The sequence below is a fragment of the Convolutriloba macropyga genome, chromosome 15, assembly GCF_964194025.1.
Source record: "Convolutriloba macropyga chromosome 15, txConMacr16.3, whole genome shotgun sequence".
Lineage (NCBI taxonomy): Eukaryota > Metazoa > Xenacoelomorpha > Acoela > Convolutidae > Convolutriloba > Convolutriloba macropyga.
The window spans coordinates 43103137-43129388 of NC_134482.1; the positions used below are offsets into that span (position 1 = coordinate 43103137).

The 26252-nt window shown below is 36.0% G+C and overlaps 1 protein-coding gene across 1 annotated transcript in view; it reads left to right on the forward strand.

The window, feature by feature from the left end:
- Positions 1-26252, forward strand: part of LOC142354290 (contactin-associated protein-like 2) — a 149243-nt gene that overhangs the window by 69109 nt on the left and 53882 nt on the right. The window contains exons 2-11 of the mRNA XM_075406554.1: positions 4025-4084; positions 4512-4706; positions 6758-6987; positions 7295-7436; positions 7953-8501; positions 9213-9524; positions 17029-17187; positions 20715-20837; positions 25277-25431; positions 25759-25930. Of these exons, the coding sequence (XP_075262669.1) occupies positions 4033-4084; positions 4512-4706; positions 6758-6987; positions 7295-7436; positions 7953-8501; positions 9213-9524; positions 17029-17187; positions 20715-20837; positions 25277-25431; positions 25759-25930 (2089 nt within the window). The 5' untranslated portion in view covers positions 4025-4032. The remainder of the gene's footprint in view (positions 1-4024; positions 4085-4511; positions 4707-6757; positions 6988-7294; positions 7437-7952; positions 8502-9212; positions 9525-17028; positions 17188-20714; positions 20838-25276; positions 25432-25758; positions 25931-26252) is intronic.

Consider the following 26252-nt stretch of genomic DNA (forward strand, 5'->3'; position numbering starts at 1 on the left):
ATCAAACAACTTATTCTTGGATTATTTCAATTAAGTTAACGGCGGTAGAAATTTTATGTCCGTAAGTTAAAAAAGCGCAACAAATCGAACAGGTCAACCCGGATGCAATTTCTATATTTGGAATGGAGACCTCAATGTCTACCTCAATACCTTCTACCTCATTGCATTCTATTTTAACAGAACTTCAATTTTGCAGATTATTATTATAAGTGCAGTATGTTAGAATGCAGTTGTTTGTAAAATCTTGAAAAGTTTCTAGTTTATCAGAGCAATTTTCCTCTTTGTATAATATAGTGGTTTATATTTTAACACGGTCTGATTTTGTATACCTATCTTTTGTTTATTTACAGCAAGAGTACAGTTTGTGAACTGTTTTTTACAGAGTATGCATTAAAAAGTTTTTTTATTATGGAGTTTTCATTTAAGTGTTTTTATTTTCAAATTGAAAAGTAAAGCAATATTTTAGGTCAATGTTAGTGCTATGTACCTTTTTTGGAATTTTTCACAACAATTTTTCAACTCAAAAATGGGAACTAATTCAAATCTCAATTTCGCTTATTTTTATCCGAAACTTCAATTGGATTATTATTGTCTAAGCAGCAGTATAACATCTGATGTAGTTGAAGATTTCATGATTTCGGCACATGTATAATGTTGTGTCCAATTAGAATTTTCTAAAATTAAAAAACTTTTATCCGAGAATGGTTTTAAGAGTTTTTTTTCGCGAAACGAAATTTCTGTTCCCATACTTTTTGTAAACAGAATCCTATTCTCCGTTATCTGGCTAATTTGCAAAATTTAAATCAATTTAGACACTTATATATTGAATGCCAATTTTGATTCTTCCAAAATTGGCATCAATTATAGGAAATTTTTGAAGCCTGAAATCTGAAATCAATTTGATATATTTTATGGTAATTGTACCAATTTATCCGGAGCTCTGCAATTATTCCAAATAGACAATAGTAGTTTTAAATGAAGAAAGTAATTGTGAGCATGTTTTTGCTGATTCGTTTTTGTTTTTTCTCACTAGTTGAAAATTCTCTGCATATTGAAATTTTTTCATGAAACTTAAATTTTTCGCATCCATTTTTGATGTGTACAGAGTTCTGATAAGGCTTTCAAACAATAGTGTCGATCACGCTGCAAAGATTAAAATACTATTTTTTCATTATTAATAGTTCTGTGATTTTTTTCAGTATTTTTTCTTTTGGAATCAAGTCGATTATTCATCAATTGCTCGAACGAAGTTTGATGCAATTAATGTAAACATGTGTGTCTTTTTATGGAAAATTTTTGCTTGACTGTTTTTGCATTTTTTTCGTGAACATTCTTTTATTCCTGACTACATTTAAGGGATCTAAGTTGCTCTCTTTCTGAAATATAGTTTGTTGGTAGTAGAAAAACGATTGTCAGCGATAGAATCAACGTAATTGTAGCTTAGTGTTTAAGATGTTGGACTGGCATCCTGGAGGTCAGGGATTGAGCCCCTGCGGTGTCGAAATTTTTTGCACACAAAAAACATTTCTAAATTACACACCCTTAAAAATTAAATTGTCCCCGCCTGTTGTTCGAGAGCAATTCATCCGCAAAAACAGAGAAATCAGTTATATACGATGCGTCAATTGCTGTTTCAGTACTCAATTTAATTTAAATGCTAAATAGGTTCTATTACTTTCGATGAGCTGTGGTGAGAAATAAGTTGATACTAATCTTAGTGTGAAAAAGTAATGGCAATGTGTGTCTTTTTATGGAAAATTTTTGCTTGACTGTTTTTGCATTTTTTTCGTGAACATTCTTTTATTCCTGACTACATTTAAGGGATCTAAGTTGCTCTCTTTCTGAAATATAGTTTGTTGGTAGTAGAAAAACGATTGTCAGCGATAGAATCAACGTAATTGTAGCTTAGTGTTTAAGATGTTGGACTGGCATCCTGGAGGTCAGGGATTGAGCCCCTGCGGTGTCGAAATTTTTTGCACACAAAAAACATTTCTAAATTACACACCCTTAAAAATTAAATTGTCCCCGCCTGTTTTTCGAGAGCAATTCATCCGCAAAAACAGAGAAATCAGTTATATACGATGCGTCAATTGCTGTTTCAGTACTCAATTTAATTTAAATGCTAAATAGGTTCTATTACTTTCGATGAGCTGTTGATGAGAAATAAGTTGATACTAATCTTAGTGTGAAAAAGTAATGGCAATGTGTGTCTTTTTATGGAAAATTTTTGCTTGACTGTTTTTGCATTTTTTTCGTGAACATTCTTTTATTCCTGACTACATTTAAGGGATCTAAGTTGCTCTCTTTCTGAAATATAGTTTGTTGGTAGTAGAAAAACGATTGTCAGCGATAGAATCAACGTAATTGTAGCTTAGTGTTTAAGATGTTGGACTGGCATCCTGGAGGTCAGGGATTGAGCCCCTGCGGTGTCGAAATTTTTTGCACACAAAAAACATTTCTAAATTACACACCCTTAAAAATTAAATTGTCCCCGCCTGTTGTTCGAGAGCAATTCATCCGCAAAAACAGAGAAATCAGTTATATACGATGCGTCAATTGCTGTTTCAGTACTCAATTTAATTTAAATGCTAAATAGGTTCTATTACTTTCGATGAGCTGTGGTGAGAAATAAGTTGATACTAATCTTAGTGTGAAAAAGTAATGGCAATGTGTGTCTTTTTATGGAAAATTTTTGCTTGACTGTTTTTGCATTTTTTTCGTGAACATTCTTTTATTCCTGACTACATTTAAGGGATCTAAGTTGCTCTCTTTCTGAAATATAGTTTGTTGGTAGTAGAAAAACGATTGTCAGCGATAGAATCAACGTAATTGTAGCTTAGTGTTTAAGATGTTGGACTGGCATCCTGGAGGTCAGGGATTGAGCCCCTGCGGTGTCGAAATTTTTTGCACACAAAAAACATTTCTAAATTACACACCCTTAAAAATTAAATTGTCCCCGCCTGTTGTTCGAGAGCAATTCATCCGCAAAAACAGAGAAATCAGTTATATACGATGCGTCAATTGCTGTTTCAGTACTCAATTTAATTTAAATGCTAAATAGGTTCTATTACTTTCGATGAGCTGTTGATGAGAAATAAGTTGATACTAATCTTAGTGTGAAAAAATAATGGCAATGTGTGTCTTTTTATGGAAAATTTTTGCTTGACTGTTTTTGCATTTTTTTCGTGAACATTCTTTTATTCCTGACTACATTTAAGGGATCTAAGTTGCTCTCTTTCTGAAATATAGTTTGTTGGTAGTAGAAAAACGATTGTCAGCGATAGAATCAACGTAATTGTAGCTTAGTGTTTAAGATGTTGGACTGGCATCCTGGAGGTCAGGGATTGAGCCCCTGCGGTGTCGAAATTTTTTGCACACAAAAAACATTTCTAAATTACACACCCTTAAAAATTAAATTGTCCCCGCCTGTTGTTCGAGAGCAATTCATCCGCAAAAACAGAGAAATCAGTTATATACGATGCGTCAATTGCTGTTTCAGTACTCAATTTAATTTAAATGCTAAATAGGTTCTATTACTTTCGATGAGCTGTTGATGAGGAATAAGTTGATACTAATCTTAGTGTGAAAAAGTAATGGCAATGCGAGTTTTTTTGTTAACTACCTACCTATGAGGTCAAAAACTGCAACTTTGTTGTCGAAATTGATGTGGAGATACTAATCAAATTTTGAGGAGCGGTCATTTTAAAGCGGTTTAATCGCTGCTGTTTTGTGGTAATTTTTGAAGTTGCCAAGTTAGTGCTGAAGAGTGCAGTCTGTTTCTAACATTTAGGTGCTTAAGATGCCGATTAATTTGCTCCAAATCATATAATCTAATTTTCTGAATTGTTGCTCGAAATGATCGCATAGTTTTTTTGCGCAATGGCAACACACAGAAATAAGATTAATGTATTCAGATTAATATACCCGATTTGAAATGGTAGGACGGATTCGTTGTGTTACTGTTGTCAGGTAAAATCTGGGGCGCTTTGTATCTACTGTTCAAATTGCTATAATAGTTTTTTTCAGGTAGTCATGATAGTTTCATTTACATTATTAGCTGCTTTTCTACAATTTTCGCTTGCAGGTAAGCTTCCTGTGATTAACCACAGTAAAATAGTAATATAGGAGTATAAACTTGACAAACTTTACAAAACGTATTCGATATTCTTTTGTCACCCCAAAGCTGCTTAAATCTTTCGGTCAAGTTTTTCTTTGTGGTACCAGGTTTTTTATAATTGAAATAATTGACAGCTTAGCAAGAATTTTACCAGCCTAAAATGCTGCAAAGTACAAATAAAGTTTCATGTTTTTATATAATAATTTGCTGATTTTTATCATGCAGTCAATTTATCATAAAAATGAAATAACCTTTAGAAATTTTGAATTCCGAGAGAAATCATAAAATAATGATCACTTCTGATAATTAATCATCAATCTATAATTTCTAAACAATTATAATTTTTTTAAGGTTTTTTATATTTCTTTTTTATCATATATTCACTGTATTACAGCTTTGCAAGAGGAGCCCCCTGAGCTGGAAGATCTGCTTTTGGTTAATGGATTAGAGTACGACTTCAGTTTGGAAAAGAGCCAGGAGGATTGCATGGCTCCTCTGGGTCTAGAGAGGAAGATGGAGTTCGAGGACTCCTTCTCCGCTTCCAGCTACTCCAGAACTGACAGAAGGCCTGTAGATGCCAGATTGAACAGTAAGTTGTCGGAAGCATCATGACATTAGATCTCTAATTATTCAAATTGACCAAATGTTATTAAGATTCAAAAAGTTTTAGATCAAGACTTATCCTGCAATGGTTTTTTCTGTCGGTGCAATGCTCCGTATTTAACTACGTGTCTATGTTTTTCATTAACAGAATCTGCTCGTTTAAATGTGATTGCGGATTTGCATGTGTTGATTTACGTTACACAGTGCGTATATTTTTTTTCTCATAAGAGAGTTACTTTCCTTCGCCAAATTACTCTTATAGAGTTCGGTGGCAGGGTGCTTTTCGATTTAGATTAGGTGTAAGATAACCGACGTTTTTAAGGGCCGATTGAAAAAATCAAAAATTTATTTTTTCGGCGATAAATTGAGATACGTATCGCAGACAATTATATTTTCTTATAAAGTAAGACTTATTTTTCAGCCAATTATAACGGAGTGATGATGACAACTGCCGACGTATAACTGTGCTGATTATAGGAGTAATTTTTTCACTCAAATTTCCAATTCGTTTTTCTTTGATATATTTCTAAACCAATCAGATCACCTCAACTGAAATGAGCGCCAAAATGATGAACCAATCACAATGATGCAGTGAAATTTTGAATTTTATTGTTAATCATGGCTCGAAAATTGGAGTGAACAACAAGAATCGCGGAAGTTGGCCATGACTCTGTTGTAACCCGTGAGACTTGATCTATCGCAACCAAATTTGGGATCAGCGTGCCCTGGGCGCTTTCAAAATTATTTCGGTTAGCACTTAGTTAAAAGTTTAATGCTCTTCTTTTCGGCTCTATAAAAATCAGTTCAATTTTCGGAACTTGCATTTTTTTCGTTTGTCCAGTTTAGGGGGTGCATATTATTTGCACCACCGGACGCACGTGTCCTATTTTTACATAGTGATTTCCTGTGTAGTTGCACGTGCTCTGTAACTGGGGAGTGCTTAACGTGCGGTGGGGCACAAACGGAGAATATCCCGGAATATCTATACGTCGGCATAGTTCTGCGTAATCAACGGATTATATTTAACTGTTAATTTATTGATTATCAAAAGAAATCGAAAGCCATCCAATAACTCTATCGTTGCAGTTTAGTGCCCAGATGTTCTTTCACTCGTTTGAGCTATTTGAGTTCTCGTCAAAATAAACGGAATTAACGGTCCTCGTAAAGTGTGAGGGCGAGAAGTACTATGTAGCTCTTTACAGTTTTTGTAATCTTGAAGCTGCTGAGCGATTGAGCAGAACTTCACAGCATGCTGTGATTGGCAATTTTCTATCAACCTCGCCTGTATTTCGAAAGCAGTGTCCGACGGTAATCGGTTGTGTTGATTTATTGTTACAATAAAAAAATAGAAGTGCGATTAAATTGAATTGAATAGTGATAGTTGCATGGTCATAAATCGGCCAAGGAATACGTTGACATAGTCGTAGTTAATCCTATGTCTTGATATGATTCGATCACAATTGGACATTAGATGAGAAGTAACGGGTAATGATGATTTAGGATAATTGAAGATACTTTCTTCTTCCGACTCGTTTTTAAAACCAGTTTGACGTTTTATAACATCAGAATTTTTAATGTCGGCTTTCTTGCTTATAATATAATTAGTTATTTAATCGCTATGGATTTTTTTGCTAGTCAATAACAAAATTTACTTAAGCAAATACTAGATTATGATAGGTTGCAGTCTTACTGTGCAAGTAGTTTTAATTTGTTGTGAAATTTATCTTAATTTATAGCGTTAACTAAATAAATATTCGACTTTCAATCGGATCTTTATAGCGTGGGGTATTTTAAATCTGACCGTCGTTAGAGTTCAACTACAAATTGCAGCACTGATTTCTGATTATGAGCGCGAGTTTTAATGCAATAGCGTAATCAGTTTCAATGTTTTAATGGAATCTGGTTTCCTCAAAAATTTTAACAGTTGTAGTTATTGAAAAAAGTATATTGTTATTGAAAAAGTCTATTGAAGCTATTTTCTGACATTTTGCCAATTAAAGTTTCTGCTGTTAAATCTGCTTAAATTTTTTTTTTCAGGTTTGACTGGTTGGCAACCAAAGACATCAGACCCAGACCAGTCCCAGTGGCTGGCTCTAGATCTGATGAAATCCTACAAAATAACCGGAATTGCGATCCAGGCGGGCAATTGGCAGGACGACTCTTCCTCTGGAACTTTTGGCAACTGGGTGACGAGGTACAGAGTGCAGTATAGTGACTCAAATGGGCCCAATGATTACGTGGACTACACTCTCGATGGAGCTGTCCAGGTTAGAACTTGAAAAAATATAAGATGATACTGCAAATGTCAAAATAAGTTTATTGGACGGTGTAATTTTGGGTGAAATTGTCACCCAAGATAGGATCGATTTTAAACAAAAAAGGATTTGTTAAATGCATGTGACACTTGGCACAGTTTCAATCTCGAGAGTTCACGTTTACAAGGGTTGCGAAGATGGAGCTGCTCTGAATTTTACTTTGTGTCGTACGTTTTTCGAAGTTTCTTCACGTGGTTTGAACTTCCTGGTTTTGAAAAGATGTGAATGGCTGCTAAAATTGAATTGTTTTTTTTTGTAGCATTTCGATGGCAACCACCACCAGTACAACACAGTCAAACAGGACTTCCGGATCCCTATAGTGTCCAGGTACATCCGCATCATCCCAGAGGCCTGGAATCGAGAGATCGGACTAAGAGTAGAACTCTATGGCTGCGATTATCGTGAGTTTCAACTTCATATGGCGATTTAATTGACCTCACAAAACAGTATGCAATAGGAAAACGTTCAAAAAATATAAGAAAAGTCCGCAAATAATGCTGTTTATTTATTTCGCTAGAAAATTTTTTACATTGAAAATGATTGATAGTCCGTAAGATGTTTTTAGTGCATTTTTATTAAGTTTCTATTCATCTTTTTTTGCGAGCTCTGAAGACTTTGATTCTCTTTGACAAAGAGTCAGATTCGTCTTTGATATGTAATAAAAGTTGGATATTTTGCTTTTTTGCCCTCCTCCTCTCCCCCCCCCCCCCCCCCAGCTTCGTGGGTGCATATTATTTTCACCCCCAGAAGCACGTGCAATGATTTGCTATGTAATGACACGTGCTCTGTAATTGGGGTTGCATAACGTACTGGGGGGGGGGGGGGGGAGCAAACGGAAAATATCCTAAAATTTTTAACGTTGATCGGCTACGCCAACATCACTTTGGTGCAAACTGAATGACATTCTCCTGTTTCAGCTCTGGACATGATCAGTTTTTCGGGTAAAGAAGTTCTACGAATGAACACAAACAACAAAGACACGCGCGACAGCGTCTATTTCGACCCATACCGAGGCTTCATATCCTTAAGATTCAGGTCTAGCAGGCCTAACGGACTGTTAGTTCACGGTGTGGGCTCAACGGGCGATTATATAGGTGTCGAACTGAACCAGGGTGAACTGAACGTGCATATCAATCTGGGAAGTAGTTCACGAATCGACGGAAAGACGACAGTTACAGTCGGACATTCGCTCTACGATTCCCAATGGCATTGGTTGAACGTCTCTCGCATTGGTCGTGACATGACGATAAGCCTTGATGGCTACGAGACGTACGCGCAGATCAAAGGGAGTTTTGAGAACCTCAACATCGACACGAGGTTGACGTTTGGAGGAACTGATAGGTTCTCATTGCCAGGAATCAGTGTTAGCCAGATGTTCAAAGGGTGTGTTGAGAATCTGAATGTGAATGGATATCTTGTGATATCTGAGGTTCAGCGAAAACAGAACAGTGCTTTTGCTATTAAAGGTCAGTCGGTAAAAGATTTGAATATTGATGTTTTAATGGTTATTTTGATTAAAACCAAATACTGATGTATAAAATAAGTTTGAGAAGTTCAATTTGTTGTAGGAACTTAATGTTAGGGTAACAATTTTGAGATCTTCGATCTATACGAAATTGGTCAGTGGAATTTTTATCGCATCCTATAAGGTGAAATTAATGATAAAAAATGTTAAAACGGAAAAATACAATTTTGTTTCTGGAAAATTGGTGCATTTATTGAGTGTTCAAAGAGTCAGCATGTTTCACCACTCATTTTCAGCTCATTTTTAATTGCTCTTGAACGCAGTTCATTGCAATTATTGTAAACGTGTTGGTCTTTTTTATGCAAATTTTTTGCTTGACAATTTTGCGCTTTTCTAGAACTTCTGACTTCTCAAGTGACTTTTTCTCGCTTTCGTTCATCATTTTTGAGTGATCCCTAGTGCTGGTTAGTGTGGGTAGCCATGGATCGGGAGGTCAGTGGTTCGAATCCCGGTGGGGTCGAGGTTTTTTTGCACCCATAAAGAAAAATTGATCTATACTAAAGACCATGAGTTAAATTGCCTCGCCTGTCGTTCAAGAGCAATTCTTCCGACATTTGTCGGTTTATGTTTGGTACAGTTTGTGAATGTTTTTCATTGCATAAGCTGAGTTTTGCTTAAAATATGTTAAGGTAAAGATGGCGATTCTTTCCAGGGTTCTTTTACTCGCTATGTCGCGAAGACACTGACATACCTGTAACCTTCGAAGACTACAGCAGCATGCTCTACATTGAGGGTGCTCGCTTCTCGCGAAGAACAGAGTACCTCGAAGATCTGGGGAAAACGAGGGAAGCACTCAAACCCTTCCTTGTGATCGAGTTCGCCTTCAGGACTTGGGAAGAGACAGGGTTGATATTGTACAATGGCTATGATGGGGGATATTTGCAAATCGGTCTCTACTCGGGTTTGCTGCAAGTGCTAATCTACATGGCGAATGATGCGACGCCATACCGACCTGCTAGAATTGGTAATTGGTTATCTTATCGGTCAAACATGCGTCTGATTTTTAGTATCATTCAATTCAGAACGTCAGTGACAAAATGGATGACTTAGAAAACGAGAGATTTTCATGCTAGAAGAGGGAGCTTTTCATCGATGCTAGTGCTAAGCGACAGTAACAAGCATTGTCTAACTTTATGATTAATATATGTATATAAACAATTATAAATATAATATATACGTAGGGAATAAATACTTGATTCTAAAGAATCCGAACTATGAATGGGACTATGATACCACACAGTCTCAAATGTCAAGAATTGAGAAACCCATAAGACATAGCTGAGAGTATTACTATTGTTGATCGATGCTAAGCAATAGATTGGCTATTATTCGTTTCAGTTAGGGTTTTTCAATTTAAAGGGTTTTAAAACCAGCCATCTTAGCTTTGATACAAATTTGTGAGATGATCTTTCATCGGTTGTAAGGTCATTTTTATGCATCATTTTTTAATAGCAGCAAAGCGATAACTGAGGCTGTTATTGGCCTTATCTTGGTGTTTTTTACAATTCAAGGAATTTTAATTGTATTAGGGCGCTGTCAAATTCAAGTGAGGATTTTAGTCACTCTGTAACAGGAATTGGACCGAGAAAGCGAAGGGTTATGTGGTGTAACATTTTTCACTCTTATTTTAAAGCATAGTGAGAAAACGGTGTTTAAGCAAAAATTTATTTTTCTCGCTTGTGGATATTTGTTCAAATGCGGCAATTCGACTTCGATTTTTCCGTTTTTTCGATTTTTGATCGGATATTTTTCCCTGTTTTTTTTTCTAAATGGGTTTTCCAATCCAATCATAGTCCATTCTAGGTCTAGTTTTTTTTACTAGTCAATGAAAGTTCTCTAAATTGTAGGTCAGGGATTGCCTGCTATGTTTTTATATCATTCTCAAATTGACTTTTGTTTAGTTTAGTTCTGAGAGATAAGGTTAAGTGAGTATGTGTATCTCTAATTGCAGGTTATTTAAGAGCAGCTAATAGAAGCAGCAATAAGTTGTAAAGATTCGAAATCAAAATATAACATCACAGCCTTTAATGAAAAGAATAAATTTCGTTGTTCTCTTTTACTATCTTTTTGAGACTGCAGATCTACCAAGCTATCGCGGCTATTTTCTGGCAATCTGCCAGCTATGTTATTGAAACGTGATATCACTCATGGTAGAGCTTACATAAAAAGTGATGTCGCTCATGGTAGCAGTTTACAGTTTAAACGTTTGGAACGAGCGAATGAAGATTTTTGAGCTTTTACTTTGAACACTCAAAAACTTCTAAATTTTGAAAGGTTTAAAATAATGGTTTATCACAAATTTTCTATGGATTAAAATTTTTATTCCGGTTGTCTCCGAAATCAATTTCAATTTTATGTAGCTAATAGCATTATGGTGTAAGAAATAATTTTTGAAAATTTTGCGAGGGAGAGTACCTTCTGGTGCAATGGAAGTTCCAAACTTCGTGTCGATTCCGAACTCCGATGATTTTGATATATTTGATTGAAACAAAATTTCAAGTAAACATTGATGACGCCAAAATTTTTGTGCCTCGAAACAGCCTTTTTCGATTAAATCCTGTCAGTCAACGGCTGAGTTGTACGTCGTCATTGTGCACTTAGGCATTGAATGTGGTGTGTTATGCATGATTGGTTCTCTGATCAGCTGAGTAAAAATGTAAAAAATGTCAACTGCTTTATTTACATTGGCGGAGAGCGCTTGATTAAAGATTTAATTTTTTAGCGCTCTTTGATTCAAAGTTTAGTGATCCCTTTGCGCTGTTTTTTTGAGGACATCAGATCTGATTCGAATGCGAAGTTTTCAAATCCATTCAAAATGTTTTATATAGAAAAGATATTGATGCTGTATTTGTCACTCTACTGGGTGTGTTTTGCTTTCTTTTGAAGGAATGGTTTTTCTGCAGTTCTGCGAAAAGGTATGCGTTAAGCGGGTGCTTTTGAAGACAGATGGGCTTTTATGGTGTCAATATTGAGCTTGTTTTAACTACTCATGTTTTATTTGGTTCACCTTTTATAATTGTTCTGAAACAAAGTTTGTAGCAATTTTATGAATCTTTTAATGCTAGTTTTTGCTTGACCGATTTTTCGTCTGATGCAATTATCTTTTCCTCCTTAAAAACAGAATAAACATCGAAATCCCGGAGGGCATTAGGTAACTGAGCAGATCTCTTTGAAGCCTATGCCTTACAAATCTAAGTATGCGATTCACTAAAACTGAAGAGACATAAATTCGTAATATGGAGGATGGTTCTTAATCTTAAGAGTTGGACACCCCACTCAACACGACTTCGTCAACCATCCTCCACCTGGTGATATGTACCCTCTCGTCCAACTCACCTTCCCCTCCCTTGTCTCATTGCATCCCTAACCCCCACACACTTGACCCCTGTAAGACCCCCGCTCGGCTGGACCCAACGCACGCCCTTATGCTGACATCTGAGCCCCAGTTGGCTACCGCAGGCATGCGCTCGAAGGTTCTTTGAGATCAATTCGTCCATTTGTCGGTTATGTTATGATTCTTCTATGCCGTAGGCCTAAGCATTTTGCCAGTTTTTCTCTTTTTCCCCTCTTTTAATCCCGATGTGCGTCAACGGCTATTTTCCGGCAATTTGCGGGCTGTGCTGTCTTGTGTCAATCAAATATAGATTTCCCGTAAATTTAAAATTTTTTAGTGTTTGATTGAAATCAACGAAGTTTAGAGCAATTATATCAGTCTTTCTATCTGTCCTATGAGATTTTTCGCACTACTGATTTTTCGTCTGACCATCTAATTGGCGTGATTTTTGTCTTCACAAACGCATCAACTGGTAAATCCCGAGGGTAATAACTGGGTTATTGCACTGAGTAGTTCTCTGAGATCGTTACTAGTCGCTAAGAATGCGGATTCACAAAAATTGCTTAACAGACTTAACATGTTGTGAAGGACAATTCTTGAGGTTTTAGATTCCCAAATACCTCTTCACCCCATCCTCTCCCCAACTTCAACGCCAACTCACCCAGCGAATTATGATGTCTATAGCCGTAATTTCTCAGAGTAAAGCAAATTTGGCGCTCTCCCCCAGATCCCCCTCACCCAGTCATGCTAGCTTGCCTGAGCTGCAATATTCAAATAGTCGTTTGAGAGCAATTTATCCGACGCTGGTCGATTTTTTTTCAAATTCGGGAGATTTTTGTATGCTCTATCTACGAAATTTTTTTTCTGCTCCTGTACTTTTTCTAAAACCTTTGTATTGGCATAAATTCTGTTTGATTGGACGAGACTTTGATTTGACGGTGTCAGGACATTTTACCCAATTCTATTTTACCCAATGCCAGTATACCGAGCTTCATTTTACGCAATGGCAATATTGTTTACCCTTTTGTTAAAATGACTAGAACGACTATTTAGCGTCATAAAATATCCTGTGCCACTCGATATGAAACTATCACAACCGAACATGGGATTTTAATGTCCGCTTAACATCTTTGTAATATCCATTGCCAATTTATGTTCAGATTATTGAATGCGAAGACCAAAGGGTTCTGGGTAAATTCGCAATGGGTAAAATGGCAGGTTTCAGTGACAGTTTAAATGACAGGTATAATGGTATTGGTTATAGTAGCATTCGGTGAAATGAAATTGTGTCAATTTTCACCTATATCCAGACTTTCGTGCGTTCATTGGTGTTTCCAGACCGTGTAATTTTGAACGCATGACACCCCCTTGTGTGTTCATTTCGGTCTGGACATATCGACTTTCGGTCTGGGACCTCAACCTGGGATAGTTTCATATAGATTTATTTGACAAAGTACCTTTGTTGAGTCCATTTTTGACAAATTTTTTGTATTAGCTTGCATTGTTCCTCTGTTGTTTTGCATTCTTGTGATAAGTGATGTTTATAAAGATGTTTTAATTCTCCACAATGAAAGGTCATGACCTCTTGGTTAAACCTAAGGTAAAAGTATGGCGATTTAACCCACACAGCCATAATCTAGGGTCAATTAAAACTATCTTCTAAATGAGAATTACTTCTGCCAATATTTTTGTGCACGCCCAATCTGGCAATTTTGCAACTGTTCAGGCGAGTTGTGTTAAATCTATATTGTTTGATCTTTGAAAGTATTTATTTTTATTATAGCGATATGAGAAAATTATATCGCTAATGCTTCCCACCTAAGTGGGAGCCTAATGGCCGTGTGAATAACTTAAAAGATCTTGATAATTCGAAATTGGTCGGTTGAGTTCTTTGAAAGTGGTGTAATATTTCACTAAATTAATACTCCAGCTGTCAAAATTTCACAGAGCAAGCTATTCATGTTTTAGATTCTTTCGCTAGATTGTTATACCACTAAAAGCAAACATTTATGATATGATAAGAATGGGGGAAATCAAATAGGTCAAGAAGTTCGTATAGAAATAACTTCATGTTTTGAATTGTTTACTTCAAGTTGATAACTTGGTTTCTAGTTAACTTGTTATTTGTTTAAATTTAAATGTGTCGCTGTAAATTAATGTTAGTGTGTTCTAACAAGCTGATTTTCATGTTCGAACAATCAACTTTATAAGTTTCTATTTAATGTTCTAAACCATTGAAGGTCGCGTGAATAAACATAACATGCTGATCACGCAGATCATTTTTTTCACGCAGTTTTTTCTCACGCTTTCAAAATTGTATTTTATTGATATATACTGAATTTGCATGCATTGAAAACTGAACAGTATACCATGATTCAAGCATGCGTCATTCGTTTAAATTATGATTTTAGTGGTTGGCTTGTTTTTTTGTACAGTCAATTCAAATTGAGCTGCAATAATTTAGCTATGAAATAGTGCCATCTTTCTAGGTTGCTATCTGATCATAAAAATTTAATATTTCAGAAAACACAGAGGCTTAAACTTACGGATACTTTTTGGTTGCCGAAAAAGAAGCGGTGAAATCAAATTCTGATCTTAAAGCCGAAAAGTTGTATCACGAAAAGTTATTGTTAAACGCTAACCTGTGAGATAAAATTTTGCAATGACAGTGTGTTACGGTCGGTTATGGCGCAGATGTTTCTAAGATGCTTGTAAAATGTTAAAGTAAACGCTATTTAATTAGTGTCATTTTTTCTGCTGATGCAGAAAGTGACTTGTGTACAATAATCAAAACAATTAATGTTTGATAGAAGAAAGGTGAAAAACAAGAATTTTGAATTTTTTAAATATCTTAAAAGCAAATGAACTGCAGTGTGCGTTTTACAGTAATATGTATCTTTATTTCAGTATCAATAGTTTTGCTTATTGTAAAAAATTTGGTGAAAAATATAAGTAGGCAAAGAGGAAAATTTTTGCTCAATTTCAACTGCGGCTCGTCAACTCAAGAATTGGTAGTAAAATATCTTCAAGAGCTTTTGAAGAAAGTCTAATGACATTAATCACGCTTTTATTTTTGTTTTGTGCGTTTTGTGGCGTGACTTCAAATTCGGAAAATGAATTAGAACTACTGTTTAGTGGTTGGGTTGACTTTATAAACTTAATTAATTTTTATTTTGAGATATGCGACATAATTTGAATTTAACTCAAGTTTTCTGTTATAATATGGAAATATTAAATCCATTTAAATAATTACACTGCCGGACTAATATCAATTGTACTCGTTGATGTGGATCGGAATTCAGTGTTTTTTTATTAATACTGGCGTTATCTTCTCAGTCTTCTAGTAATTGTGCTTCTGGTTGTGTTTTTGTCTTGTGCTTCTAGTTTTGTTTTTCCTTACTACGTCAAACGAAATTTTGTGTTGCTGCAATTATTTTTATCACGTTTTCAGTATTCTTCGAGTAAAATTGTTTTTACTAGTCAAGGCTAGTTTCATTCTTCGCTGATTGTGCTCAAAATGATTTAAAAACTAGTCCCTTTAACCTCTTATTAAGAAGGAGTGAACCTAACCACTAAATATTGTGTGACATTTTGTGTAAGAGAACAATCAGCAATAGGCAATATGCTTGTTTAATTTTTCCCGATCGGAAATATAGAAACGAATTGATACTGTTATCAGGGACTGTGCCTGGTATGTTCTAAATTTCACTCTCATGTTTTTTGCCCTTTCCACGTTGGCTGCTTGTTTTAGGTGATCTCAATTTTGAATTCACTCGTTATTTTAAGCAGCATATCTCATTCTCAGTTGAACACCGTAATGACTGAAAGAACCTAACGCGTGATTCCATTTCAGTCAGTTTAAAGCATTGTAGAGGGTAGTAATAAGCTCTAATAAGTTTATTTTAAGCACCTTATTAGTAAAATATTTAAAGGTGCTTGGACATTTCTATTTTTATTTGTTTATATGTTTAAAAACTGAGCCTTATATGGGTTGAAAAAAATCAGTGATGGGAACCAGTATTGATTTTTTTTGCTTTTTGTGTTTTCTGTTGGTTGGCTGGCTATGGTTTGGCTGCTGAGAAATTTAATTTGTATTTTTTCTACTCGGAAACGTGATGATACCCATTCGATGCGACGTTGGCTCTATAAAAAATAGAACCTTAAATCTATGACTCTTTGTGTCCATTAATTTCTATAATTGCTAGAAAATGAAGTTTGAAGCAATTATAGTAGTCCTATATTCTGTAATGCGAATTTTTGCTTGACCGATGTTTCATCTGACTCTCTTTAACTTCTCAAAAACGGGATAAACGGGTAAAGCCCGGAGGGCATTAATTGGCAGAGCAGCTGTCTTAGAGCCTTACTAGTCTCTTAGTATGCGATTTAACAAGTGTTTTGGGACAATTTACAATTTCATGCTACATCTCCAAGCCCCAGCTGGTTACTACCGAAGTCAAGTGCTCGCCGGTCGTTGGAGGGCAATTAGCCCGACAGTTTAAGGAAACTATATATAACGGAAAAATTGGAGTTGGTTTTACGAAACTTGATTTTACTAATTATAATAATTTTTGGAAGCATTTTTTGTTCTAGTTGTCTTGTAGGACTGTTCTTACGCTTTCGTCTGAACATAATAAATAGCACCGGTAGAATAACTTTAATCGCATTGTCAATGTGAGTTTTATCCATTTCTAGGGCCACGGGAATGTTATGAATTTAAAAAAATTATTCTCGCCATTGAATGAAGGTCTGCAACTCCCTTATAAAAGAAGAGATAAACATCCATTGTGTTATAAAAATATAGGATATATAGGTATTTATTGGCACCGATATCTCTTTTTATAAACTTCAATCTTCTTCAATTTATGTATCGATGTTATGCAATTGTTGTTATCGTAACAGTTGATCTAATGAATTGTCTTTATGAAATGGTACCTGGATAAATAAAAGTACAATTGCTGCACACGCTTCATAAAGATGATAGGAAGGATAGAAATATATAAGTTCATTGCCAATTTATATTTCAGATTTTTATAGTCTTCATCGGGCTAGACAATTTAAAAGTTATCGTAACAGTTGATCTAATGATTTACCTGTATGAAATGGTACCTTGATTAACTTTTAATCTGTTTTGCAGGCTACAATGGGTTGAATGACGGGGCTTGGCACCACACACGACTGGAGTTTTCAGAAAACTTCATTGTTGCCATCATAGATGAAGAGACTTATGCTGTTAACAGGTTGTTCAAAGAGTTCACGCCATCCAGTGACTATCATTTCGGAGGATACTACGAACGCAAGTCTTTCTTCATAACATAATTCTAATTTAGAAACAACCCTCCTCCCCCCCACCACCGCCGCCGCCGCCGGGCTTTTCTTTACATGAGCTTGTATCGAGCATGAAGACTCAGACTCAAATAAAACTTATAAAATATTCACTATCTATTAATAGAATGAACTCAATTCTGATTGGACAAAAATGTAAATAAAAAGTATAAATAAGAAATGAATAACACGAATTGTTCATTCATTGTTCAGTTGATTCTTGTGAAACTTAGTGCTATTTGCCATCCTCAGAACTTGTAAAATTTTCACATCTTAGCAGAATACCGGACGCTTGCGAACCTAAACACTTAAAAAATACTTTAAAAGAAACATAAAAACTACGAGGAACCCTAATATTAGTAGGAAACTCCGAGATTAGAATCGCTCTGTAGAGAGTTACCATAGCTTGTATGAACAGACAAATACACGTGTTATTACAATGATGACGGCTTTAGTAACCTGGTAAGAGATGTAAGTTTGCATTCGAAAATGTGGGGGGGCTCTATGACCCGCTAGATGTGCCCTGATAATTTTTCTGCTTTTACTAGTCTATTTGTTATGTTTTGCCTCTAACCTGTGATTTTTCTTCTGGCGCATTTTTTTTAAATTGTTATGATAATGTTCTATCCTGAGTTTTTCGGACCTCATTGAATGAGCACAGAATTTTGTGAGTAGTTAGGGTCTCTCCTCGTTTGTACTATTGTAATTACAAAATATACACACGGAAAATTGTGTTTTGATTAAACGTTCTATGAGCTATAAGTATAACCAAGTAGAATAGATTTGCGTGTACACTTATTATCGAAATCAATGATAATTGTGGTTTCATTATAATCGTAGCAGGGCAGTATTAGGCCAACTGTTTCGTGTCCTCTGTTGTTTTTGATTGCTTTCAAACCCAGTTTGAGTAATTATTGTAGTAGTGTTTTTCTTGTCCGTTTCTTGACTTTTCGAGTGACTTTTACGTCCCTGTGTTGAGTTTTGCGTGATCTTTTTTCTCTCATTCACAGTTTAAAGCAGTTGAACTGAATCGGAGGCAGTATACTGCTTAAAAGCTAAATGAAAATTGCGCCGAAATGAAAAGTGCACATATGTTTTGTTAATAACCGCTCAGCGATAGCTGGGGCTATTATTGGCCTTCTCTTGGTTTTTTTACAATTCAAAGAATTTGAATTGTATTGGGGCGCTGTCTTTTTTTTAAGATCTGTTCACACATTTTCATGATTTTTGAAGTCAAATTGGAGTAGTGATTTTGGTCACGCCGAAACAGGAAATGGAGCGAAAAAGCGAGTGGTTTTGCGGCGTGAATTTTTTTCGCTCTAATTTTAAAGTAGAGCGAGAAAACGGTGTTTGAACAAAAATTCGGTTTCTCGGTAGTGGTTTTTTGTTCACATGCGGCAATTTTACTCTGATTTTTACTGTTTTTTCGATTTTTTGGATTGGATTTTTTTTCCAAATGGTTTTCCCAATCCATTCACAGCTCATTCTAGGCCTAGTTTTTTGTTTGAATTAAATTTTAATTTCTCGCTAGTGGTTTTTTTGTTCACATGCGGCATTTTGACATTGATTTTCTATTTATTTCTTAATTTTTTGTTCTGATTTTTTTTAAAAATGGTTTTCTCAATTCACTCATAGTCCATTTTAGGTCTAGTTTTTCTGTTTAGTCAATGAAAATTCTTTGAATTGTACGTCAGGACTTGTTCTGCTATGTTTTTTTTATTTCGTCGTCATGATTTTTGTTACGATCATATGACGTCACAGCCACTTTTTGTTCATTCGTTCATGCAATTTCAACTGAATTGCATGTGTGACGTCATTTTTCGCTCTTAGTGGAGCGAGTTTTTTTGTTCATGCGCGTGATTAATTTTTTTGTCACACTTGACTTACCTCACTCTCAAAATTGACTTCCTCACTTTGAAATTGACTTTTATTTACTTTAATCAAGGAGATAAGGTCAAATGGGAGTGTGTCACTCTAAATGAAGGTTATTTGAGATCAGCTAATAGAGGCAGCAATAACTTATACAGATTTTAAATCAAAATATAACAGATGAGCCTTCAATGAAAAGACGAATTTTTTTGGTCTGTCTTTTTTACTGTTTTTTTTTACTGCCGATCTACGAATCTATTGCGGCTATTTTCTGGCAATCTGCCAGCTATGTTTTTATTTTTCGCCGAATTTTGATTGAATTACCGCCTGAAAGATTTCATAACATAACTTATTGCTGGTCACTTGATCTGTTAATGGTCCTCAGCTACATGAAAAAGAAAAATATAAATACTGCTGACACTTTAAAACCGTGAACTTAAAAATGTTATTTTGAAGGTGAACGTTAAGGATAATCAAATTATGAAAGATCCGGAAATTTTCTAGACAAGTATGGCCAGATAAAGTTAATTTCCGTTTGTTTCATCTGAATAGAATTCTTATTAAAATGGGAACAATGTGAGATTGGGTAAGGAAGAGAAATGTTCTTCATCGGCATTACTTCCTTGATGTTATCGGTGACTATGGAAATGGATAATAATTAATCTACAATATGATCTTGTGGGACAATCAAATTTACTTTTTTTCCTATTTGTTGCTAGAAATTGCGCGCATCAGTCGCTTGAAAGTGTTCTATTGTATAACCGAGTAATCTGTGTAAAATGAGTCCTATGGTTATAACTGATCAAACTTGCATTTGTTATTGGGGATTATACTTGTCGAAAGTTTTCCACTGGGGGGTCTTTGTTTTGGGTCTATGGCAGAATTCTCGCGAAAAGTTAAGAAAAGACTAAAATGGTAACCCTCTGTCCATTTCCGAAGATACTTAACGATAAATCTTTCGAACCAAACAAAGTGTTACAATGTAATATTTTTCAAGGTGGTTAATATATTTGTAATGTGAATAGGAATTACAAGCCCCCCCCCCCCCCCCCACCATTCGTCGCCTCCCGTCTTTACAGATTAAACCACCAGTGGTTAACAGGTTACGGTTTGAAAGCACTTTGACCGATCTTACTCGACATTACGTAACGTATTACCGGAGTCAAATGAGCACTTCTACCACGGAAATTACTAAAAAGGGCCTTTAATTACGTTTCAATTGGTCCTACTTCTTTTCACCTCGATGCATTTAACCCCGCATGTCTTAACCCCATATCTTAACTTCTCTACCGTTTCACCCATTTATCCTTTCATCCAATCAATAAGCAGCCGACATTAAAGGCAAGTTTTATCATAATTAAGCGGGTAACTCAATCCCATGGTCCGTTGGGATAGTTTCTTAGTTCGCATATCGTTAGGATTTACATAATATTATAAATCCCTTGCATAATTAATAGGAGTACCCGTCTCAAAAAGGGGCAAGATCAAAAATGTTATCAAAATCCGATTTGAAATGCTCTCTCGCATGTGTTAAGATTCCAAAACGGAATATAGTTACCAATGTCGAGTAAATGTTCTCGTCTCTTAAATGTTCGGCTTCAACTTGCTTCAGGTATTGTTTGCTTTCAGGTGGTACTGGCTCCCAGACCCCAGACATGCAGGGCTTCATTGGGTGTCTGAAGGCTCTGGAGGTCAACGGGGTTCAAGTGTCACTGCAGAGGCTGCTACTTGGTGATACCAGTCTGCAAACAGGTTAAGATTTTTCGAACCTCAGTTTTTTCGACCCTGATTGTTAAAGTTCACAATTCGTTAATAGCCTTATTTGGGATATGAGAGCTTCCTTATGTTACATCTTGTGACTTTAAATTATTATCATTGTGATAAGCAAACAAACAATTAACAGTGAAAAACAAGCATTTTTTTGTTCGAATAGGTTTATGAATAAGAAAATGCTGATGGAATCTGACATGTGACATCAAAAATAACGAAACAGTGATCTTAGAACATGCGTGTTGCTGCTTTGAAAATCATTGGAATTTAATTAACCGCTCTTTGCCACTCTTCAAATCACTTTCCTTTTCGTCGTGAAAATGTGATTATATATTGTGAATGTCAAAAGTTACGAATTAAAAATTGGGATCTTTTCCGTTTGTGCCCCCCCCCCCCAGCTTAGTGGGCGCATATTATTTGCACCCCCCCCCCCCCCCAGACGTACGTGCAATATTTTTACATAGTGATTTACTATTTAATGGCACGTGCTCTGTAACTGGGGGGCGCATAACGTACTGGGGGGGGGGGGGCACAAACGGAAAAGATCCAAAAATTGGGATCTACTCTGTTTTGCCCCCAGTGTTTTTTACGCCCCCAGTTACAAATTATATGTTGTTATATAGCACGTTATTATGTAAAAAAATAGCACATGCACCTGGGGGGGGGGCGTTAAAGATATAAACTTGGAACTTACCAGATGTCGTTGATAAACTCCTTTCAAGTTTCGACAAAAAATGTATTTCACTAGATCCAAAATTTACATCTGTTCGCTCTCAAATGTATTACGCAAATGCCAACTAACAAAAAAACTTGCTAACAAAAATAAGCGTTCAAATCGCAAAGTTATATGGTAAACTGACTGTTTTTGAAGGGCATTGATTTTTATGCATCGACTGTGAATCGATAAGATTTTCATTCGCTTAAGTGTTTATAGCTGCGAAGCTGTAAGCTGAGCGTAGCTATATTGCGGTGCTCTTGGTTTTTTTTGTTTCGTCGTCTGACGCTTCATTTTCGTTTTACATTTGTTCTAGAACATTCTGTCTCGTCACTGCTTAAATAGCTTTTTCGCGCTTGATTTCACGCTTTCTGCGTGACCTAAATTGCAGTTATTCAGAAACAGAATCTGTTCCTAAAACAAAGTTGATTGTAAGAAAACAGATTGTGTGGTCCGACAGCCGAGTGGTTAAGGCGACTGGCTGTTAATCCGGAGATCGCCGGTTCGAGACGCGACAGGGAAACTTTTTTGCACCCAAAAACAACCTTTGAAATAAACTTGTAAGTTTTATAGGAGGCGGCGATAACTATTATCAACTCACTTCTGTATCTTTTTCCATCTGTATTTTACGGCACGCAAGTCTATTTCGGAGCTATTCCGGCAATCTGCCGGCTATGTTAAATAAATGGCAGGAGTACTTACCGGGATAACAGTGAGAGCCAGACTTAAAATCTGTTTACCTTGATCAGGCCTCCATCATTTAAGACAACTATTTGCATATTACATTAATGCGTTTTTTTATTGTCCGGTTAAACAAATAATGTTTTCCACGAATAGGTGGCAATTTTCTAGCTTAATTTTTTCTGTAGGTTTACTGAACGTCAAAAGTAAGTTGGCATATTGTAACTTTGCGATGTAAAACTCCAACTTATGATCCGGTTCCGTGAATAACTTTTAATTGCTCTCAAACGAAGTTGGTAGCAATTATATTAGTCCTGTCGGTCTTTTTTATGCAATTTTTCGCTTGACCGATTTTTCGTCTGACATTTTTGATTTTTCGTCCTCAAAAACGGGATAAGCAGGTAGCAAACAGCGGGCATTAAGTGCTCTTAGAGCCTTTCAGCAAACACACACACATATATATCAGCCCCCTCTTACTTCACCCTCTCTCCCCAATCGCCACCCCTGCACATCGTTCAGGCCGTAAGGGCACCGTGCAGCCAAAAACCCCCTGCCACCATTGCCCCCCACTGTGCACCCCCATCCCCGCTGCTTCAATTAAGCTAAAGCTAGCCTCTTTAAACCGTGGCTAGCTACTGAGAAGCCTACCGCTCGCGGGTCGTTTGAGAGCAATTCGCGCGATGTCAGTCGCTTTTGTTAAAATTTAGGTCAATTAGAATTTTATCAGTTTGCAGTCGAGACATATAATTATTTGCTCTCAAACGAAGGTTGTAGGTAACGATCCTTTTTAGGTCTTGCAGATCGTTTTAGGTCCAACGAAACTTTTTAGGTCTTGCAGATGAGTAACATTACTGAACTCACGGGACAATAAATTTTTCTAGCTCTGTCTTTCTCTCCGATGGTTGGAGTTTGTTTCCTTCTCTTTCTCGTTCTTATTGTATCTCTCTCTCCCTCCCTCTCTCTCTCTCTCTCTCTCTCTCTCTCTCTCTCTTTCCTTAACTCTTTTGTTGATACCGCACTTCAGCTGCTGTTATGTGGCGTGATGTCATCATATTTTAACCTCACCTCACGCCTCTTCAATTAAGCTAAAGCTAGCTTCACTAAACATTGGCTAGCGACTGACGAAGTCAATCGCTCGCCGGTCTTTTGAGAGCAATTCGCCCGACGTTAGTCTGTTGTTTTTTAACGAGAAACGGGCGCCGGAACGGCTGTGAAAATACTTATCAAAAACATTGAGCTTTGTAATTTTGTGGATTGATTGTTTCTTTTAATTGTGTCTAGTTTTTTAAACGTGAAAGCATCACATTTTGAGACAATTTTTTGCTTTTGAAAATTAGATCGAGTTCATCAATTTTACATTGGGGTCACTGTTAATTTACTAATGCGCATTATGTCAAATTTATAGGTCAATAGTTTAGGATTTTAATGGTTTAAAAATTGTTCTCGAAATTTCATCAAATTTAGGTAATTTTGCGTTAGAAATTGAATTTTTAATTCGTAAAATTAGGGGGTGCTAAGTTAATTTTGACGTTCAGTATACAGACAAGAAAGAAGTTCGTCTAGATTACAAAAAATTCAGCTTTTTTTAACTTGTATTTGAAACAGGAAATGCTGAATGAGAGAAATATGTATGGTCAAACTGTTGTACAAATAAAAGTGGAGAGAAAAGTTTTTTTTCTGTTCTTTTCACTCGAGATACAGGAAAAGTAAAACCATTTTTTACTGAGGGAGAGTTTTTGTTTCAAACAGAAATGTTTGCATATGTAAATATTGCAGGTGCTTTATAAGCATTCTGACCATTTGGTTAATACTAGGCATTTTGTTTTCAATATGTACCTTTTTAAAATTTCGATCAATTTTTAACCGATAAATCAACTTTTATGTTTCCTAAGCGAGCGTACATGATATTTGTTTAGATATAACAAATTTGTGGCAAAATTGACTGTTTCTCTGTAAATATGACTGTTTTTTACGATTGATTTGCAGAACTGTTGCTAGTGGACTTATTTGAGATAGAATTTCTACTTTTGTGTTGTCATTGAAATTTGTTGAAACTTTTTTAAAATAATTTTTCCTTCAGATAAAGGTTTGACATTATAAATGTTTCGGAAAGGTTTTGGTTTTACAATTTTCATGTGTTGATGTCTGTTTTTTTTGCTATCGTGAAGAAACTTTGACTGAAGATATCGGTTTTTCGGAACTCAAGCCGTGTTCTTCGGTCTCTTATGGACAACATCGTAGTAATATTCTTTTTAATTTTAGAGTTTTTGATGTCGGTCAGGCGGTTTGAGGTATTTCCAATTGGAATACGTTTTACCACTTGTATTGGTAAAAAGATTTTGATTGCTCTCGAACGAAGTTTGATGCAATTATTGTAAATGTTTGTTTTTTAATGCAAAATTTGTGTTTGGCCTTTTTCTTCTGCAACATTCCTTCGATTTCAATTCTCAAGTAACTTTTTCACGCTTGAGTTTTTGATTTTTTGTTGATTTGAATTGGGTGCATTCAAAAATTAAGTCCGCTGCTAAAATAAGTTGATTATGAGCGATGACTGTACATAGCCCGTGTAGCGTAGATGTTAATGTTCCTGTCTATTATCCGAGAGGTTGCGGATGCGAACCCCTCCGTAGTCAGAATTCTATGCGTCCTAAAAGTTTCTCTAGCCTATTCCCCCTTCTAAATGGTTAACCTCGCCAGTCGTTCGAGAGAATTCGTCCGACTTGTTCAATGTTAGAGTTTGTGATGTTGGTTAGGAGGTTAAATGTTCAACTTCGACTCCTTTTTGATGAATCCTCCGGCCATGTTTTTCTTAACAAAATGATGGGTTTTTGTACAGACGATCACTACTTTGAAGTCATTGAAAGTTGGGATGAATTTGTTGATTCGAAATATGGAATTTGAGTTAACGGCTAATCAACATAACAGACTTCTTCCAAATCAATATTTTATTTCAAAAAAGTACATCTCCAGTAACTGATTTTTTACACAAAATTGGAATCTCATTTCTATTAATTAATTGATCCAGGTGGAAGAGTGACGTCAGTTGGGAATCCGATGATTGATCAGTGTCCAATTGTAGACAGGTGTACTCCCAATCCATGCTTCCATGGTGGAATCTGTTTCCAGAGCTGGTTCGATTTCGTTTGTGATTGTTCACTCACCAACTACAATAACGATAGGGTGGGTTTTTCGTTCAAATACAAACATAATAGTGCCCATAATAGTCCTCATACTAGTGCAATTTTGGCGATACTGCCTTGGACTTTTATTGGACGATACCTCGAAGATTTCAGACGAGACGTATATCTGTTTTGAGCTGCCTTGATTGCTATGAAATCCTCTTTGTGAAGAGCTCCTTATGAGCCTATCTTGAAGTTCCAAGGCGCCAAGAAAGCGACGTAAAATATTGAGATGTTGGGTGTGATTTTAGCAAAGCGATCTTTTTAGGGTCAATAATTTAAAATTTTGGTTAAATTCTTGCATTGTGACGAGTGCTTTGTGTTGTAGCTGTGTTACTCTTCGACGTTCCTGCCCTCATGCGAGGCCTATGAGTTCCTGAATGAGACTGCGAGTGGAAATAGATACATTGACGTTGATGGGGCTGGACCGATCCCCCCATACCTGGTCGACTGTGACATTGGGGAAACAGCCACTGCACAGTCCTCAGGAAATGTTGCCAGTAAGTGTTTATCGCAACAAAACGAATGAGAGAAGATGATCAGAATCACAAAAATTTAATCAGAAGTAAAAAAAAAATGAGATCAAAAGCTCTTTTTAATTTGGGGTGCCAGAATTACAGATCAAATTGTGAAATTTAATCTTTACCACGATTAAAGAAAGCAAGATGTATTATTTTTCTCAAAAATGTCATTCTATGTGATGAAAAGTATCGTGGATTATATGATCAAAGGTCTAAATTTGGATAATTTCGATCTTATTCCAATAAAAATTAGGACAAATTTATATACCTGATAATTTGTTTTTCTGTTTCACGTCTTCAT